Source organism: Astatotilapia calliptera, chromosome 8 (assembly GCF_964374335.1).
Source record: "Astatotilapia calliptera chromosome 8, fAstCal68.1, whole genome shotgun sequence".
In the NCBI taxonomy this organism is placed as follows: Eukaryota; Metazoa; Chordata; class Actinopteri; order Cichliformes; family Cichlidae; genus Astatotilapia; species Astatotilapia calliptera.
The window spans coordinates 3,499,871-3,519,382 of record NC_137429.1 but is presented as its reverse complement, the minus strand read 5'-3'; the positions used below and the strand labels follow the sequence as shown (position 1 = coordinate 3,519,382).

The 19,512-nt window shown below is 43.0% G+C and overlaps 1 protein-coding gene across 1 annotated transcript; it reads right to left on the bottom strand.

The window, feature by feature from the left end:
* Positions 1-402: 402 nt before the first annotated feature.
* LOC113027815 (galanin receptor 2a) lies at positions 403-8,051 on the bottom strand. The gene is made up of 2 exons (XM_026177634.2): positions 7,333-8,051; positions 403-4,282 (listed from the first exon to the last, which is right to left on the bottom strand). Exons 1-2 carry the CDS (start codon positions 7,671-7,673, stop codon positions 3,646-3,648), a joined length of 978 nt encoding a protein of 325 aa, XP_026033419.1. The 5' UTR covers positions 7,674-8,051; the 3' UTR covers positions 403-3,645.
* Positions 8,052-19,512: the final 11,461 nt, after the last annotated feature.

Here is a 19,512-nt window from a genome sequence, read left to right as displayed (position 1 = left end):
TGCGTGCTGGTTTGTTGTGATACAGACATTCACGCTTATAGAAACCTCACCCACCTTCTGTTTGTGACAGGCAGCCAATCAGAAGAAAGCTGGGTTAATGGCTGAGGAGGTGAAACAGCTGATTTCAGACACAGAATGAACTAAAGCCTAAAGAGCTTCTTGGAACATGTTAGCATCTTTTAGTTCCTTGTTTTCGGTTCTTCCTCCAGCGGGCAGCTAACAGCTGTGCTCTCACGTGCTGAGCGTAGACGAACATTTATCAGCCTGACGGCACCTTCAGAACGAGCATCAGCCAACGTTATAACAGCTCAGATTCTTTTCTTATCCTGGAGTCTTTAAAACTAACAATCAAGCTGTGTGTGTGTCTGTGTGTGTTACCATCATTCCTCTTCAGGGTAAAGAGGACAGGTCTCATCGCCACAGCAACCAGACCTCAGCATCTTCAGGTCTGGTTTCCTTGGTGATAAAAAGTTTATCCTTGACCTTGACTTGTGCTGTTTTCCTGTCCCATGTCACAAATTGAATCAAGTCTATTTTTATAGCACATTTTAAAATGAGCGCAGCTGATGTCATTTTGACTCGAGTCCAGCTTCAGATCAGCAAACGCATCTGCCCACACGCTCTTAAATTCTTTACTTTCTCAGTCGAGGACGACCACGAGGTGGTTTTTATATTTTAAGTGCCGGCTGTGAAGACGAGAGGAAGCTTCTTCCTTTCTCAAAATGATTTCATGGAGCTTTATTGAACAACAGTAGCAGAATGGACAGAAATAAGTGCTTTAAACCAACAAAGTTATTTACAGGTGTCTCTTTTCACAGACACCAAAAACAACATGTTCAGATGCAGCTCAGTGGTGTTATTTTAACAGCTCTGACCATGATCTGTACGTCACAGCAACACTTGTGCATATAAAACACCAGGAACGCCTCACTTCACAGTAACAGATCAGCTCTCTGTTGGTACACTGCCAGCTAAATACAATCAACAAACAGCAGCTGACCAGTAAAAGTATACGTACTGACAGCCTACATACATATATTAAAACAAGAAGCTCTTACACCAGACCTTTAACCATCTGACAGAAATATTTTTTGCCATTTTAATGAGCGATCTGTTCATAATGACCTGATGAGCAGCCTGAGATTAAAGAAAAGTGTGATTTCAACAAGATGTCTGACTCAGTGAGTCAGCTGTGACATGAAAATGACGATTTATTGTATTTCACATCTTCATGATTCACAGCTTGCCTATATCTAAAAATGTTATTTATTTATTGTTTATTACCACAAAAAAGCATTTAATAAGCAGCGCTTTATCTTTGTCTTGGTTTTTATGCATCCCTCTGTTTTTTTGTTGTAATTGGCTGACACACTTTTAAAAAGTGCTTTTTAAAGTCAAGTCACTAAATAAGAAATGCTAACATGGCCTCGCGCTTTAAAATGTTCTTTGTGTGTCTTTAGCACAGCTCTGGGCCTTGTTGCGTGACCTCCTGCGCCTCATGCTGAGTACATGTGCACACAAAACACCAGAGTTACATATTAATAAAAGCATCAGGTCATTTAGACACAGCTGAAATGAACCCCTTCTGTTACGGTCCTGAGAGAGAAACACTCCACGCGTGAGACGTAGATTCATGGTATTTTGCCCTTTATGACATACAGTAAGAATCAACATATGTATGTAGCTGAATAGCAGTTACAGAAACACGCAGAGCAGGACCGGGTGCATTAAACACACTTTTTGTTGTTTTAATGCGGCGACTGAAACTGTTACAACTAAAACCAAAACAAATGCACTGAAAACTGTTTGAAACTCTGCTGATTTGTGATGATTTTAACGCTCACTGATCTCCCGCCTGCACCAACATGCATTACGAGGCACAGCTGGCATGTAATAATGTAGCAGCTACACTGAAGCACAACATAAAACAGAAGTTAACGGAGCTAATAAAATATTTAGTGTCGTAATCAGACTCAAGTTTAAATATGTAAATGTCAGTGTGTCGATCAACTTTCGGGCGGATGGCGTGGAGGCTGAGCCTTTTCCAACTGTTTTTACACCTTTATTTTTCAACTACTAATAAATGTTTGAATATGGAAACCAAAATGTTGAATTCAGGTACGCGTCCCAAATGTGCGTAACGGCCCCATTTCAACTGTAAATGTTCCATTAAAGTTTTTTCTAAATAAAAAAAAATGAATTTAATGGAATATATTCAAATAAAATTTACTTGACTGCGACACATTCAGTTAATGCTGAGCACATTTTCCTTAATGATTAATTATTTAAATGATTTTATATTTTTCAGTTGCATTTTACTCAAACATACTGCTGTGTGCTTTTGCACTCTCACAGTGTAAAGCTCTGACTGCACACCTGTGCCACTTCATGTTGTTTATTTATTGTAAACTGTACTATGTTTATTTTTCATGCTGCTGCTGTAACACTGTAATTTCGCTTGTGCGATCAATCAATTATTTATCTATTTAATTACAGCTTTTTAAGCGATTAGCAGTAATCCTGAGGTGAACTAAGGTGTTAGAGTGACGCCGGAGAACGAGTCAGAAAATGCTTGTCTTAGTTTTGGTTTTTGTGCCGTGCTTTGTTCTGCAGGAGCTAATGGGGGGATAATTAGCTCCCTGAGCCCAGCGAAGCAAAGCTCCCTCCTTTCTTCAAGGCTCTCTGTCCCGACTCTGACTCGGACTGTCTTATCTACAGCACAATTCCTGGGATTTTCCTTACTTTCTACACACTTTGTGTGTGCTTTACACTCCTGATGAACACATTCTTTTGATTTAGTCGTGTTTGGGTGATAAATGATCATTTTCTAAGTCCCTGCCTTGTCTGGTCTTTCCTTTTTGAGCCGGGTTGTGTCAGTAGACAACCTTCCATACACAGATTTCTCCACTACTGCATATAAACAGCATGAAATAAAAGCTAAAGACAGTGACTGTTTGGTTCTCAAGCTCACACGCCCAGAGCGACAGAAACTACAGGTCACATCTAAGGTTTCACCTGCCGGCCGGCTGGGATAGAGGGAAGGTCCGATTCATCCAATGGGGAATATTCTCTATGTACAACAACTCATTCAAGTACACTGATCATTTCTGGGACAATGCATGGACAGAAAAAGTCCCAGTGGGGAACACCAGTCAGGTTTGGCATCACATCGAACAGACTACATCAATTCACTCGTAGGAACGCCCGTCATCAAATCCAGGATCCAATCAGGCGATCACACCAAGTGCTGGCCTTAGAAAGCATCACTGAGGGTGCCCAGACATCTATTGGATCAATTTAATCCAAAGCTAGTATCTGTTATATATTTTTAAATTAACTGAGACATCTCAACCTTAAGATAGTTTCGTGAAGATCGTCTTCTCTCGTGCTGATTTTGACTTTAATTAACTGATCCGACTTAGTACATTTTAATTTACATGTAAGTAAAGATTGCGAAACAGTCTTATGTAACAGACTCCTCGACTGAATTTGTAGACAATGTTGCCATCTGCCAGCCTTTGATGGCTAAAAATGTCCTGGAGGTCGGGAGACTGTTGTGAAGACCTTGATCTTCTGTGATCAGCGTTGTTAGTTTAGAACTCAGCATGTGGTAGATGGCTGGCTCTTCCTCTGAGGCTGTTACCTTTAATTGGACACATCGATGCTGCTGACCATGTTCACTGCCTGAACATGCACCTTATTCACCTCCCTCCTCTTCAGCGAGCAGCTGAACACCTTCCTGAAGCCTTTGCGGAAATGCTTTGACACGAGGGCGTAGACGATGGGGTTGAGACAGGAGTTGGCGTAGGCCACAAAGTGTGAGAGGATGCGGAGGACATAGGTGGTGTAGTTGAGCGGGAATCGGCCCACCCACATGCAGAGGATTACCAGGTGATGGGGAAGCCAGCAAAGGCAGAAGAGAGCAGCGACTATGATGATCATCTTGGAGACTTTCCACTTGGCCCGCCTCGACTCGGACATGTCCTTCAAGGGGCCCACGCTGGTCCACAGGTATCGGATGGTGCGGGCGTAGGTGAGGCCGAGCACCAGCACGGGAACGAGGTAGCCGAAGACAAACGTGCACATATCCATTATGATGCGAGGTTTGGACTCCCATGTAGGAATGCACACAACAGTGCCAGCCAGGTCCATCTGTGAGAAGTAGCTGAGATACGGTCCAGAGAAAACCAAGGCCAGGGCCCAGAGGAGGCCGATGGAGGTGAGTGCGTTCTTTGGCGTCCTCATCTCTCGGGAGCGGAGCGGGTAGCAAATGGCTAAATACCTGTAGGAGCAGAGGAAGACACGTGATGAAGACGTTGGAAAAAGATGAAATCTCAAAAAATAAAGATGGAGCAGAAACAGTAAAGCTAACCAACATAAATAAATATATGATCAGCCCCGTCTGTATTATACAATGATAATCATAGAGCCATATCTGATAACGGCATTAAAAATCGACCATTAACATCATAAAAACAGCCAAAGCCTTTATACAATTTTAACTGTTTTTTAAAAATATATTTTGCTTCCAAGGATCCAGACTTGTCTTTTTTAAAGTGCTCTTAAACAACAGTTCTCGAGGCTGTTCAAAGGTCTTTAAAGTTTGAGTTGAATTGTGTTTTTAGGGACTTTGATACTCGCAGAAACAAGCCACCCTCAAGTGGCCGTAATAGGAACTGCAGTTCTTTGACGCTTCAGCTTGCTGTGTGACCACAGCTGGCTCTATGCTGGGTTTCGGTTCTGGCACCAGATGTGAGTCTAAACTACGCCAGATGTTAACCACATGTTGCCTCTAACGTTAACCAGGTTGGCCTACAGTTCAAACACTTAGCAAAGCTACATAATCATCACTCACTAAGAAACATCTTTATTAAAAGAAAAACTCTAAATATGACCACTGAGCACACTGATTTTTGGAACTTGACCTCGCCCGGCTCTGATCTTGCCAGATAATTAAAGCTAGAAGATGTAATTTATGTCATATCTGCCACATGTGGAACACTGTGCTGCCTGTAAAAATAATGACACAAAGACTTTTTAATCCATCAGTTACCTTCATACAAAGTGCAGAACACAGAAATAAACCAAATCTTGCTGCTTGTATGTTTGTGCTACCTGAAATTTATGAAGACAAATGTCATCATTATCAGCTCTCCCCTGGTTCCCTGCACACTCTAACTCAATTTCTTGGCTCAGAGTTTTTATTTCCCTTCATTTGTAATCCTCAGATGTTGTGCAGACTCAAATTAATATGATAAGACGAGTGTAAGTAAACTTTTCGTGCTTTGTAGGCGGATGTATAGAGCGCCGTGCAAAGGTTATGGATGTTTCTGAGACAAAAAATGTTTTTTTCTTTTAATTTTAGTGCCTATAAACGTGCACAGTGCTGTTTGCAGGAATTGAATTTTTGAAATGAGAGATATTTCAAAGTGATGAAGAAAAAGTGCCGCTAATTTGAAGAAAAGAAGCATTAGAATAAAAGTAGAAAACGTAAAGCAAATCTACTGTGAGCTGAGCTGGTAGTTCAGAGTCTGAGATTACAGATTCGCGTGCTTCTGTAGCTGTGACTGTAACATATGTATCAGATCAGTGCTTCGTATGTTTGTGTCTGAGTCTGGCCCAGGGTCGGCCTCACCTCTGTCCACTTGTACCCTGAGCTGTCTGCTCTCTGTAATCTCGACCATTCAGTTGGAGACTTTAAACAAACAAATGTTCCCATTAACATTCTCTTCTGTGCCATCCGTCTCGCTGTATCTCGGAGAAATCATTAAAAACAGGATGACTCCAATCACACTGCATCTGTCCCTGAGGCCCAGACCTGGGTGTGTTGGGATAAATACCAGGATGCAAGCTGAGCATGACTGCCTGCGGGTTTGACGGGGTTCGTCTTGTACACCTGTTGCCTCTGACTTGTCTTTTTCTGTTTTATGATTTTTAAGATAGTTTTTTTTTGACAGCACTGGTGTTTCCAGTCCAGTCTGAGGCTCCTGCAGTGATTAAAGAGTCCGGGTCGCTGCTCATGTTCGGATTTGTAATACAAATGTTAATAAAACTTGCTGTAAGGGGTGTGACATAAACACATCTTTGCCTTGTTAAAAAATCAAAATGATTTGTTATAAAATTTGTCTAGCAGAGTTCTTTTCCACTGTGTAGTATATTAAATTCATAAAACTTAAGTACTCTACACTAGAAACATGGCAGGCTCCTTTTTGGGACAGAGTTTTGTATTTTTCTTTTTTTATTTATTATTATTAGTTCATTTTGACTTTTTTTTCATTTAGTTTCCAGAGCAGATTTGTTTGTTTCAGTTTAATTTCTATTGGTTGAAAATGCTTAATTTTAGTTGAGTTCTTATGAGTTTCATGTTTGTTTTGGTCTTTTTTGATTATTATTGTACGGATGGCATAGATCAGAGGAAACCAGTACAAGCCTTACAATAAAAACAGAACTTTGTAAAGATGTTGACTCACAGTCTTGCTGACATCCAGAGTCAAATCTTTTCAGTTGGTTTACATTTTTTAAGAGTCGAGTTTTTATTTTTATTTTTTACTTCAGTTTCAGTTAATTACAGTAACCTTGGGAACATCTAGGCTCTATTCTGACCAGATTTCTGAGAATTTCAGAAGAAATGAGAACCTCCTTGATTTTTTCCTGCATGAGAATTAAAAATATTGTGACCCACAGTTTTTGAAACAATTATTGAAAGTTTGCCTCAACACCGTCTTAATATCAGAAAGTTTAAAACATGCGCAGACGTGCTGTTTTTTTGTTGACTTGAGGATTTAAGATGGTTTTTCATCTCCATCTCAATCTGATATCAGATCAGTTCCGTCTTTTAAAACTGATCTGATATCAGACAGAACAGTGTAACCATTACACTCCAGGGCTGAAACCTATAATAACGCAAACACAACAAAGATGGAAGAACAAATCATGTCTGTGTGAGAATGTTTAGAGAATAACGATCTAAAAGTAGAACTGAATCCTCTGAGCTACTCTCGATTAGATTCCATTAATTGCTGAAGTATCACCTGTTGCCTAATTTGTCTATTTCCATTTATATAAAAGACATTTTTCATCTTAAATTGATAAAGAAAATGCACGAAATCCACTAGAAATCGGGACATTGTGACTTAATGGTCACCCTCATGCTCAAAGGAAACCTAGCCCGACGGGTTGAAGCTGTCTGAGGTTTTATATAAAAAAGACATAAAGAATAATAGTTAAGTTCTTTAGGTGTTTTAGGTTTTGTTTCAGTAATCTGAAAGTAGACACGCTACAGAAGCGGCTAACAGGCCAGAGCAACTCTCATAAACTGCAGAGATCGCGCACCTGTCCAGGGACACGGCTGTCAGGGTGAAGATGCTCGCGTACATGGTGAGGAAGATGATGAAGTGCACCACTTTGCAGACTGCAGGTCCGAACACCCACTCATCCAGAGTGTAGATAGTGGCCTGGAAGGGCACGCAGAACACGATGAAGCACAGATCCGCGATGGCCAGGTTGAGGATGAACAGGTTGGTGGTTTTGGTGTTCATCTGCCCGCTGCGAAACAGGACCGCGAGCACCAGAGAGTTCCCCACCGTGCCGAGCAGGAAGATGACGGCGAATCCCACGCAAACGAGCGCAGACTCCGCTTTCCAAGTGGAGAAATTGGACACAGAGTCATTCATCGTTCACACTGTCACGCGTGCGTCCAGCAACGTTAAAGGCGAGGCTCGTGGAGGATCGCGCGCCTGCTCTGCGCGCAAACGTCTCCAGCAGGAAACAGACGCAACACAGAACCCCGCTCCAGGGTGAGGGGCTCTCAGCATCCCAAACATTTACCAAACCCCGAGTGACACATACGCCACTTTCACACCACCGAGGAAGAAAGGTGGGACCTGTCCAGGTGTGACAGGGTCAACACAGAAACAGAAGCCACGAGAATTCAGTGAGTTTTACAAAGAAACGCATTCAGCCAGTGAGCAAAAGTCTGATTTGGTTTCCTGACACCTGAGTGAACAGCCGGAGATACTTTCACTGCTTCTGCTGGAATATTGTACATGATCGGTCACCTGTTGATCCTGTAAAACCTCCGCGTTGTTACCATTCGACCAGCACGCCCCCCTGTGGGAATTCTGAAACACTGCAGTGAAGTTTACGTATTTCTATCAGTCGTGTTTGTTCTGTTTGAAGTTTTGTTTGAATTTCCCTTCTCAGTATTCTGTTTGTGCTTGTCTGTCAAAGCAGTGGCGTTAATGGGGAATATATAAATATATAAGATTTTTTTTTCTAATTCCCCTCTCACCCCTGCAGACGGTCTGTCCTTCAAGATCAGGTCCTCTACCAGAGGCCTGGGAGCTTGAGGGTCCTGCGCAGTATCTTAGATGTTCCTAGGACTGCGCTCTTCTGGACAGAGATCTCAGACGTTGTTCATGGGATCTGATGGAGCCACTCGCCCAGCCTGGGTGCCACTGCGAGTAGTGCTCTGATTACCACTGGGACCACTGTTACCTTCACCCTCCACATCCTCTCCAGCTGAGCCCTTCGTACTTCTCCAGCTTCTCCTGTTCCTTTTTCCTGATGTTGCTGTCATTCAGTATCACTACATCGATCACACAGATCGTCTTCCTCTGTTTGTCTACCACCACTATGTCCGGTCGGTTAGCCATCACCACTTCGTCTGTCTGTATCTGGAAGTCCCACAGGATCTTAGCTCGGTCATTATCCTAGCCTAGGAGGCGTTTCCCATTTTGACCTCAAGACTTCCAGGCCATACTCAGCACAGATGTTTCTACTATGACAGCTTCTTGGTGTTCCACGTATGCCCTGCCTGCTGTGATGTCTCAGGGTTATCTTTACACAGCCTGGGGTCTTGCCTCTTAGAGCTTGTCCCTGTGCTGCCATGATTTTATATATGAAAAATAAAAGCGCTCCTTCCCTAAAGAGGACAGATGGTTTGAAAGAGGAGTGAAAGAAGCCATCTATGTCCACTGTGAGCGACCATCTTTGAACAGAGGCGGGGGTTTACGACACCAACTCTCTGCCATCTATAATCCAGTTTTGAGATCCCTTCCCAGACGCCTTAACGCCCACTCACATCCTGGGCCATCTGACCTCAGGAATTCGCATGATAAGGTGGGGCCAGGTTTCACAATGAACACACCCGAAACTCTGGCTGATTGGGACCCACGCCCAGTTTCCCACCTTGGCTCAGGCGATTAGAGGATCATCAGGGGGTCCTTTTGTCCCTCTGTGGGGGGGTCACTCCCACTAGGCTTATATCTGGGACTCTCCACCATTTGACCTTAGAACTGAAGAAGCTTCTCGGATGAGAGGTGAAACGTCTTCAAGCAACTTAAAGAAGTCCAGACGCTTTTCTTTGCAAGCTCCTTTGACTCCTTCCCTAAAGCTCATATTAGCAGCTCCCTCCTCTCTGACTCAGCTGTAAATCAAATAAGGATTTGATTGGTCTGCACAATTAAGTGTATCTAAGGTCCCGGAGACTGCTGTGTTCTGTCTGAACATTACTGGATTGCCTGAGTTGGCCGAAGAGAACTCAAGACTTTGCTCTTGACGTATAATGTTGTTTTTATATTCCCCTGTTTGCCTCGTGAATATTTGTATATTTTATTTTGCTGTGTGTACTCGTGTGTTACTGATCGAGTCTGTATGGTTACTTCTAAATATGTTGGCCTCACAGGGAGATTTTGTTTTTTTTCTAAATAGTCACATTTTCTCTGCTGCCAATACCGAACCAAGGCAGTAAGAACAGTTTTAATAAATTGCTCTATTTAGCTTTATTATCATCACTTTGACCTTTAGCTCAATCAGTCTTTTCTTTATGTTGGCAGTACACAGCACACTTGTAACACTCAAAGTTTCTAAGTTATGAGACTTTTTGACCAATAAAATCATCAAGTTGACTTTGAAGACCTCTGTGGATGAACTCTACACAGTTTAATCAGAATCCATTCAAAACTTTTCGAGCCATCCTGTTTACAGACAGAATGAAACTCACTCACATGCAAACACCTCAAAAACATTAAAGCCCTGGCAGCGGTAATAATGGATTTCAATTCCAGTCAGTCAGTTAAAAAAATATGTATTTATTTATTTATTGTTTCTTCAAGAACAAACAAATAGAGCAATGAAATGTTCCCCATTCCCTCTGAGATTACAACTACACAAAAATATAAAGAAACACACAGGTGTGGTGCATTAAGGTGGATATTAATGTGACTAACACAGAGCAAATATATGCAAAGACAGAAAAAAAAGGTTCCTTCTCGTTAACCCAGCATCTGTTTATAAGTCCAGTATGTCGCAATTAAAAGTGCTACTGGGACAAACGTTTGCCTTGTGATAACCTCAGACTTTTACCATATGGGATGAAAGGCTACGGGATGCCTTTAACATTTTTCAGAGAGTTAACTCTGCTGCATTCAGCTTTAAAAAAATAGACTCCCAAAAACGATATCCCTCAGTGTCTGCGTGCTCGCTGTTTGAACATTTAAGTTGTCAGATTTATCCCCCTGTCTGCTCAGGGCCTCTAGAGTGGTATCATTAAAATGAACATCAGTCTTCAAGCTTTTCATGAAGATTTTAAACCACTGCAGACAGAAATATAAATCTCATCTGGCCCGTCTACAGATTTTTAAAGATCTTTAGAAGATAGATTTGAGGGCTGAGTAATGTTTTTAGGACTTTTCTATAAATTAAGACCCTTAATGTATAAATATAATAATCCGAGTATTTTTCCTGTGATGTTCATGACTGAAGGACAAACTCTTAGTGCTTTGGCTAAAATAGCAAACAGAGAAGTGGGAGGTCTTCAGGTAAAAGTGAGTTTAAGTGAGTGACCTCCTTTCATACTCATATTTTCCCACCAGCACACACACCTACAGAAAAGGACGTGGTAACTTCATCCAGCAGCTGCACACGTGCAAACAGCCTCACTTGACTATATTTAACAGAGCGCTTGCTTTTTTTATCCAGGAGTATCCAGGAGGAAGCGTCTGCCTCGGGCCTTTTGTTTCCTCCTCTGGGAGTCTGAGTTAGTCCACCATCGAACATCCTGGAAGTTTGAGGAAGTTCAACAAAGCCTGAGCGTGATCTCATCGTTATCTGTGCGAGCAAAGTCGTGCCAGTCTAAACAACCCCCAGAGGGTTTCGCTTCAGATCGTCCGGTGGTTGATGATGTGATGTTTTGATTGTGGGCTTTTCTTGTTACTGTCATATATTAATTGGCAAGCAGCTGTGAATAAAGGGAAAAAGGATTACGCCACCAGTTTTGTCTGTTTGACTACAAACGCTGTCAAGTTATTCCACAGAAAGTGACATACAAGGGTTTAATTAAACACTCATATATGCATTTGGGTTCAGGTTTTTCCACTGTAGCAGGTCAAACGGGCAAAAAATGGCACACAGAGTGGTTTATGTTACCCGTGTGTTACCACAACCAGGTCAACATGGTAAATGTTACCTGGTTAAATTTACTATTTGGTGCTGGAACGAGTTCATTTGTTTTTTTATATTTCTGTTTTTTTCTTTTTTAAGCACTCTTTTTGTAACCAGGAAGTTGAGCTCTTGAGATGAGCGATCCCTTCTGTGCAGATATCCTGGCCCAACATCTAGCTTTTTGTTCCTGTCACAGGGTGAATCACAGGGACAACATGCAAACAAAGCATACGTGCTGCTCTTTGTATCTACCGAACTTGAATATGTAAAAGCAGAAGATGAGGACGAGGTTGATGTGGTCGCTCTGCATCTGAAGGCCACATTATCAGTTTTTCGAGCAGGGCACCTGCTAACTGGAAGGTTGGTGGTTCGATCCCAGTCTGCTCCAGTCTACGTGCCAAATATCCTTGGGCAAGATACTAACCCCAGGTTGCTCTCCGATGCATCATCAGAGTATGAATGTGTATGTTAGTTAGATAGCACTAATAAAACTCCAGAAAAGTTATTTGGTGAATGAACGAGTTGTGTGAAGCGCTTTGAGTGCTCAGATAGAGTAAAAAAGTGCTACATAAGAACAAGTCTATTTATTTAACCATTTTTTAACATTTCCTGTCATACACTGTTCCAGAGGTGGTTCCTATTAAGTATGCCCAATGTTTGTGATGAGGCGAGTGTATGTACGAGGAATCCCTGTGAGCCAAATCCTCAAGCTCACAGCTCTGTGTGTAAGCACCCACCCAACCTAGTGTTTTTAAGGGTTAAACAAAGAGGAAAGCTCGGTTAAAGGGACAAATGAGCAAGATTAATTTAAACTTTCAATCATGCAGTTGCTACAAAAAATAAACATACAGAAACGAGCACATCTGATATGAATGAAAACGAAGTGAAAGCTCATAAAAAAGTTTCGTACTGCAACACAGCTTTACTGCCTGACTCACGCATGTGTGCAGGACATTTAAAGTTAAGAAATTTGTGACTCATAAAGCTACATTTAAACAGGAGATATCACTGAGATGAGGAGATGCTACTGATGTTCTTTTTCTCACTTGAGAACTGTTATTTAACTTCTCCTGCCGACTTTGCCCCTTTACCAGCAGATGTCAGCAGCAGCTCGAGTGACTGCAGTGACCGGGTTGCTGCTGCAGCCTGTTGCACACACACGCTTGCTGATTTCATCAGTGGATGTTGCACCAGAGGAGTTACAGATGGTGCTTCGTGTTTACTCCGATCTCAGCATCCCCCAGAAGCCGGGGCCCTTTAAGCTTCTGTGATGCATTAAGTCGTTTGGGTTTTCCATGTGTCAGTCCTGCTGGGTAGTGATAAAAGTTACAACTGACAAATGACGGCCTCGCCTTCGCATGACGTTCTCCTGAGAGCGTTTAGTCAAAGCCGATGAAGCGTAAGAAATTATACAAGATTAAAGTGAAGGGCCGACTCGCAGCTGTTGAAGCATTGCGTGCATCCAACATAATTCATCAGCGAGTGTTTTTAGGCTCTGGGAAACACTGGCGAGTCAGCTGGGGAGCTTTGCCCCGACTTTTCTGCTCAGTCCTCTTTGCAGGAGGTGACTCTTAGGCAGATCAAGATTAACCTGAGTCATGCTTCCGACGCTTTCTGCTGCCACCACCAAACAGCAGGAACCCACCGGGTAGGAAATGACATCACTGGTCTGTGCTCATTGGCTGGGCGGTGCAGGAATGTTAAAAAGCTGCCTGCTGGGCGAGGCTGGTGACCAGACGCTGCAGAGTGGTAGTGACCACACATGGGAATATTTGAACTTTAATCAGAAGAAACCATTAGAGGAGCAGCAGGTGGAGGCAATGGGCTCTGACCAACATGTACATACTGAATGCACCATTACCTGATGCAGGGCATCTGCTGGGGATAATGAGTTATAGAAACTCCTCTGTGGAAGCGAAAATGTCATCAGTGCTTAAAACTAGGAGACCGGATTGATTTGGGGTCTGCAGGGTGGTGTTAAAGCTCATCAGGAATGATCATGACGCTTGTTCTGAGTGTTCCTGCGGGCCACAACCCACACATCATGATTCCCTCATTAAGAACGACTCCAGCCCACAAGTGTCAACGCTTGCAGTGAGGCGGATCGAGAAGCAGTGACCTCAAAACATCTGCTCTTTCCAACAACACAGGGCTCCACTCATGACAAAACTCCGCAGAGTAACAGAGGCTGATAAACCTGCTAATGGTCATTTTAGAGCACACACACATGCACACCAAAACACACACACCAAGCTGCCTCGCCGATAGTCCCACACTTTATAAATAGCGTGCGCTTTTAATACGCGCGTGTGTCCAGTGGATAACGTCAGCGCTTTGGGAGAGAGGCTAAAGGAGTGTTTCATTATAAACCTGTACCATTAAAACTTGCTGGCTCAGTCTGGATTTTGGCTCTCACGTCCCTTCTCAAACTTTTATGAGGCCAGTTATGATCCTAAATCGATGCAGGAAACTGAGATGGAGGAGTTGGGTAAGGTAAGCGGTGCCATGACGTCATGAAGGAAAGGTAGAGCTGGTGATTGTGTGGCTATTTGCACCGTCGCGTATTGTATTCTGCAGCTTTAATGGTGGATGCTGGGTCTGTTTGAATCTGCACTCACAAGTATCAGAAACGCCACGCTGCAGGGCGTCATCTCGTTGGATCCTCTTCTTCTTGAGCAGCTCAGTGCGGAGTCAGCACCATCTTGACAAACCAGGATTCAAAGATTATTAAGCAGCAGTGGATGGAAGCTGGAAAGAATTTGATTATTTTAAAATTCCACTAAAAGCTGGACGAAAACCCACCCAGTGTGCTAAACTGCATGATTACAGTCAGACACGAGACAGGTGATGTCATCAAGAAAGAAGGAGAGCGTCATCTATTAATGAATGTCTGTGGGCAAGCTCAGGGAGGTAAAAAAAAAAAAAGTATACTCAATAAATATGGCTTGCACTGTAAAATATCAGGAAACGGGAAAGCGGTATACGAACACCAGGTGTGGTAAGAGGGCCGTGCTGATCGTCTCTCGACTACTCTCAATTTTCATGTTTCCATCTTCATCATCTTGGGATGTCCAAGATGCAACACTCCTTATTATCCAGTACAACACTACAAGGGTTAAAACTAGGGATGCACTGATCGGATATTTGGATCTTTTAGAGTATCTGTGACAGAATTCTAGTTAGCAGCAGAGCTAAGATAGCACTGAGGAAGCCAACAGCAAAGGCTCAGCAGGTTGGATGTTTTTCATTCCACCTAACAATGGACTAAACCTAGATTTACATAGTAGAGCAGGACATGCTTGCTTGCTTGTCCAATTCAGTGTCGCTGTGAGGCTGGAGCCCATGCTTGATGCCACGGGATGAAAGACAGGTTACACCCTGGACAGGTCGCCAGTCTGTTGTACGGCTAAGAAGCAGACAACCATTCACACCGATGGATAATTTAGAATCACCAATTAACTTAACCCCACTAACTGCATGTTTGTAGACTGTAGGAGGAAGCTGGGGTACCTGAGAAAACTCAGGAGAGCATGCAAACTGCACGCAGAGAGGCCTGACCCGGGACCTTATTGCTGTGAGACAACAGTGCCAACCCCCATGGCACTGTTGCCTTAAAAAATGCTGAATTGATCTTTAGGTTAAATCCATCAACTGCAGTGCCCATCACCCCTCTTTGGCCCTGTCATCTTTCAGGTCGGGTTGTTATTGTGCTAATATTGTGTGTCTGTATAATAATATCATTAGTTCTTATTCCATGTGCACTCAGAAGAGGTTACTTGACTCACACAATACGACTGCAAACATCCTTAAAGACGTCACTTCAATCCTCACAGTCATTTACTGCAACTCTAATATACTGGGCTAAGGCCAAAAAACAAACAATCCATCCCTGTCCACCTACTCACACAACACACTTTTCCGGTGGGATTAAATAAGATCAGAACTTGAGTTGAGTTCAAAGGTCACAAAGTTCAAAGCATGCAGGTGCTTCAGAAAGCTGCAAGAGGAAGTAAAGAGGGAAAAGCCGAGAAGGCTGTGAGAGAACCACAATCACGCAAGTTGCGTGTGGTTTCCAGCTTCTTGCCAAGACCTCTCACTCTCTGCATCCCAGACTTTCTCCCTGAGTTATCCAATCTCCCTGTCATCTCCACTGGCTGCCCTCCCCACTCCCACTCTCGGCCGCACACAAATGGTTTGAATAAGACGTCTGCATGACTGGGCTGCGGCTACAGACGAAATCCTGAAGAGTGATAGTTTACTTAGCCTAAATACCCCCGATTAGACAAATTGAAACATTGTTGTTATGCGGTGGAAACTCAAGGACCCATTGGCCGATTGTGCTCCCCTCGTTCCGGAAAAGAATGTGCTTTACGGACTTTCGTCATGTGAAAACCACAAGATCTGGTACAAGTGGAAAAAACACAAAACAAAACCAAAAAACCGCCCCCGAAAAAACGCTGCCACAAAATCAACTAAAATCCTCCACCAAAACAAAAACTGTTAAACAGAAAGTGAACATTGTCAAATACAGATGATTCACAAAGGAGGCAGGCACACGCGACTCAGGCTTCTGTGACTACTGAAAAACATGTCTTACCACAAACTGACGTATGGTACGAGCCATGATGTCACTTTTTCCTCTCATTTTGAACGTCTCCAGGATCACAAACAAGGCCTGCATCAACTGAACTGATCGCAAACAACGTCTCTAAAAAATAAGAAACCAATCATTGGGCCACACATTATGAAGGAATCATTCAAAAACAATTTAAATGACTCAACTTCCGAGTCCCACGGTGTTTAAAGTCAGCCAACTGTCATCTCAGTAAAAAGTTGCAATTTGTAAGACAAAAGAGACGTTTTTCTTTTCTGCTACTTACATATTGCAGTATACACATGTGTTACACACACACGCAGTTGGTAACAATATACCAAAACCGATTGTGCCAAACTGGAGCGGGACGGCGGTGGAGACTCATAAAAAGGAGCGGTAGCAGCTTCGTCCGCCAGTGGACTCTGTCTGGCCGGGCAGTCTGGTGTCAAGCGCTCAGCAGCTCGACTCCACACCTGGAAAATAAAGTCACTCTACAGCTGCAAGAATCTGCATTACCAACAGCGCTCCTACATCTGCACAGTAGTGAGGAGTCAGTAAAGTTGTCTGTATGAGACTGTTGATCACTTCAGTTGATCTTCACGGTCTACAGAGGGTGAATAACGATGATGTGAGACTCCTGAATCACAAGAAGGTTTCGTTTTTTAAGTATACTGCAAAAAGTTTCAAAATCTACTTGATGGATTTCCATGAAATGAAAACGACAACAACAAATAAACTTTCCTCCTAAATTACAATATTTTAGGACCAGGAACTCTGAGGGACTATCTTATAATTTAGTAGCACCGCTGTCCTTTATGAACACCAAGGATAAGCCAACAACAACTGCTGGATGGATTGCCATCAATGTTCACTGACTTTTGTCATTTCACCATTTCATACAAATACAATAACCTTTAGATTTGAACAAAAATTTCCGGTTCTCAATTAATATATCATCTGAGGACCATGAAATCTAAAATACCTCATGAGGACGCGGGTTGTCCTCTGTCCATTATTACCACCACAGTGAAACATGAGCACACTCCCGAGCCACTTTGGTAGTTACACCTAACTAGCACATTTGCCTGCTTCTTACATCAGGTTTTTCTACTCGAACACTCAAAGAGCTTTATGTCGCATTCACCATCTGGTAAGTGCCTCAAGTGGAGTTTAGTATCTTGCCCAAAGATACGTTGGCATGCAGACAAGCAGCCAGGGATCAAACCGCCAACCTTTTGATTAGAAGATGCCCAGCCTAACTCCATAGCCACCTTCAGAACTGCCTTACTTCTTTGTGCTGCCTCAAAACTTACCTCAGAGTTTGTGTCCATGTTGTCCATGACACCATCATGCAATTTCCTCATATTTGTCAGCTGCACGTCCAAAAATGAGATCTGGTGACTGTGGAGTGAACTCATCATATTCAAGAAACCTGTTTGAGATGATTTGACCTTCATGACATGGTAAATTATCTTACTGGAAGCAGTCATCAGAAGATGGGTTTAATCTTCTGTTGTCCAGTTTGGTGACAGTGCATAAACTCTAGCTTCACTTTCCTGTTCTTTGTGGACAGGCGTCTCACCCAGCTGCTGCTGTAGCCCATCTGCTTCAAGGATCGGCATGTTGTGTGTTCAGACATGCTCTTCTCACTACCATGCATTCTCCTTTGACCTCTGACACAAAGAAGGCATTTTCACCCAGAAAACTGGTGCTCACTGGGTATTTTCTCTTTTGTAGACTATTGCCTGTAAACTGTAGATCAGCAGTTTCTGAACAGCCTGCCTGCCAAAAAAAAAACCCACGACATGTTCAAAGTCTGATGGTCAGTTTGACCTTGAAGTTTCTGGCAGTAATCAGTATAAATGTATAGAAATAGCCACACATTGACATCAAGTGATGATTGCTCTTTACATAAACAGAACTGTGGGTCTTTGTTCATTTTGCACGCCATTACTCTACACGAATTTCCTCTGCAGAACTAAGAAAAATACAGACACATCCGACCACAATATGCTGCTTCTTTCTTCACCCCCTGCTTAAGGCGTAGAGCTTTGGGTGATATTCGGGCCACCTGGAAGTACGTTTCCTTGCCTTTTGGTGCAATTACAACATCAGGGACTTTTTGCCAAGTCTCCTCAGAAACTCACGAAAGTCTGTGCTGTGAGTGTGTGTGTGTGTGTGGCAAAAGCGAGTAGAAACACTGAACTAGGAGCGCATGGTGTCGTGCGAATGAGCCTTTCCAAGTTCCTATGACATGACCGCAGGTGTGCCCACCATTACCAGCACAATGAGATGAGCTGGTGTGTGGGTTCATTGATTTAGAGGGTTCAGGAAGCAAAGGGACACTTGGAAGCCGAGTTGATTCAAGAAACGTGACTGCACGGAAGCCCTTTGGCTACCTGAGTTCAAAGAAAGCCGTGAGAGATTTCTGGAACAAATCCAGCTACTTTTGAGGTGTGAGGAGAAAGTCTGAAGAAGTTAAAGCTCTAGCAACACCTGCAGCACACAGAGGCGTGCCGATCAAGCGATAAATATGAGTTCAAAGGACAGATTTGGAAACGTAAGCCAAAGGAGCCTGATGAGAAAACGGTCCACAGTGTGTGCAGCTGCAGCACAGCAACACGAGACCTCTCTGGACAACTGTAGGACACAGTTCAGGAAATTCAGCAGACATAACGTGAACTTGGAGCCAAAAATCATGTCCTAATTATACAATTAATTTAAGTAAATTATCTTCTAAAAGATCTCAACCAAACTATTTATGGTGCAATTAATGAAAACATCCTTTTTCGTACACAGCGACTTTTCAAAAGTAGCGTGCGTACGGTATTTTCTCGGTCTACAGGCCTCTACATTAAACTCTTCATTCACACAAGTGCTGTGTGCCTATTATCATAACAAAACCCTTCCCATGGGTGTGGAATCAGGTTTGAAAAAGTTCAGCGCTGCTACACAGAGGACAGCCAGAACTGAAGGAGCAGGAGCACATTTTCTCAGAGGGGATTTCGTGTGGACTCTGCACCATCCCTTTCAAGTACCGAAACCACAGGACCTGCAGAAACCCAGCTCTGTTTTCTTTTGACGTCAGAGTAGCATGCGCTGAACCTCATATCACCGGGGCGGATCGATCAGCCTCTCCTCATCTCATTATTATCGCCTCATGTCCAAGGGTTTATGATACACTTGAGTTTGATGATGTGCTATCAAGTGTTTGCTTGTATGCATTTATTATTGTGTCCATATGGCTCCAGATTGAGGGAAGAGACTGACTCGAGTCAAGCATTTCCGCTGCTTGGACCATAAAACTGTTTCCAGCTTATGAATTCCTTGTAATTGAAAAGTGACAGAGAACACTGTGTTTTAAGAGAGCTCTCACACACTGAGTGTACCGAGTGTACAGAGTGGACCTCTGACTTTACGACAGATTTTATGTTTTGTTCTGATAGAAGAGAATAACAAAAGAAACTATCATGTCT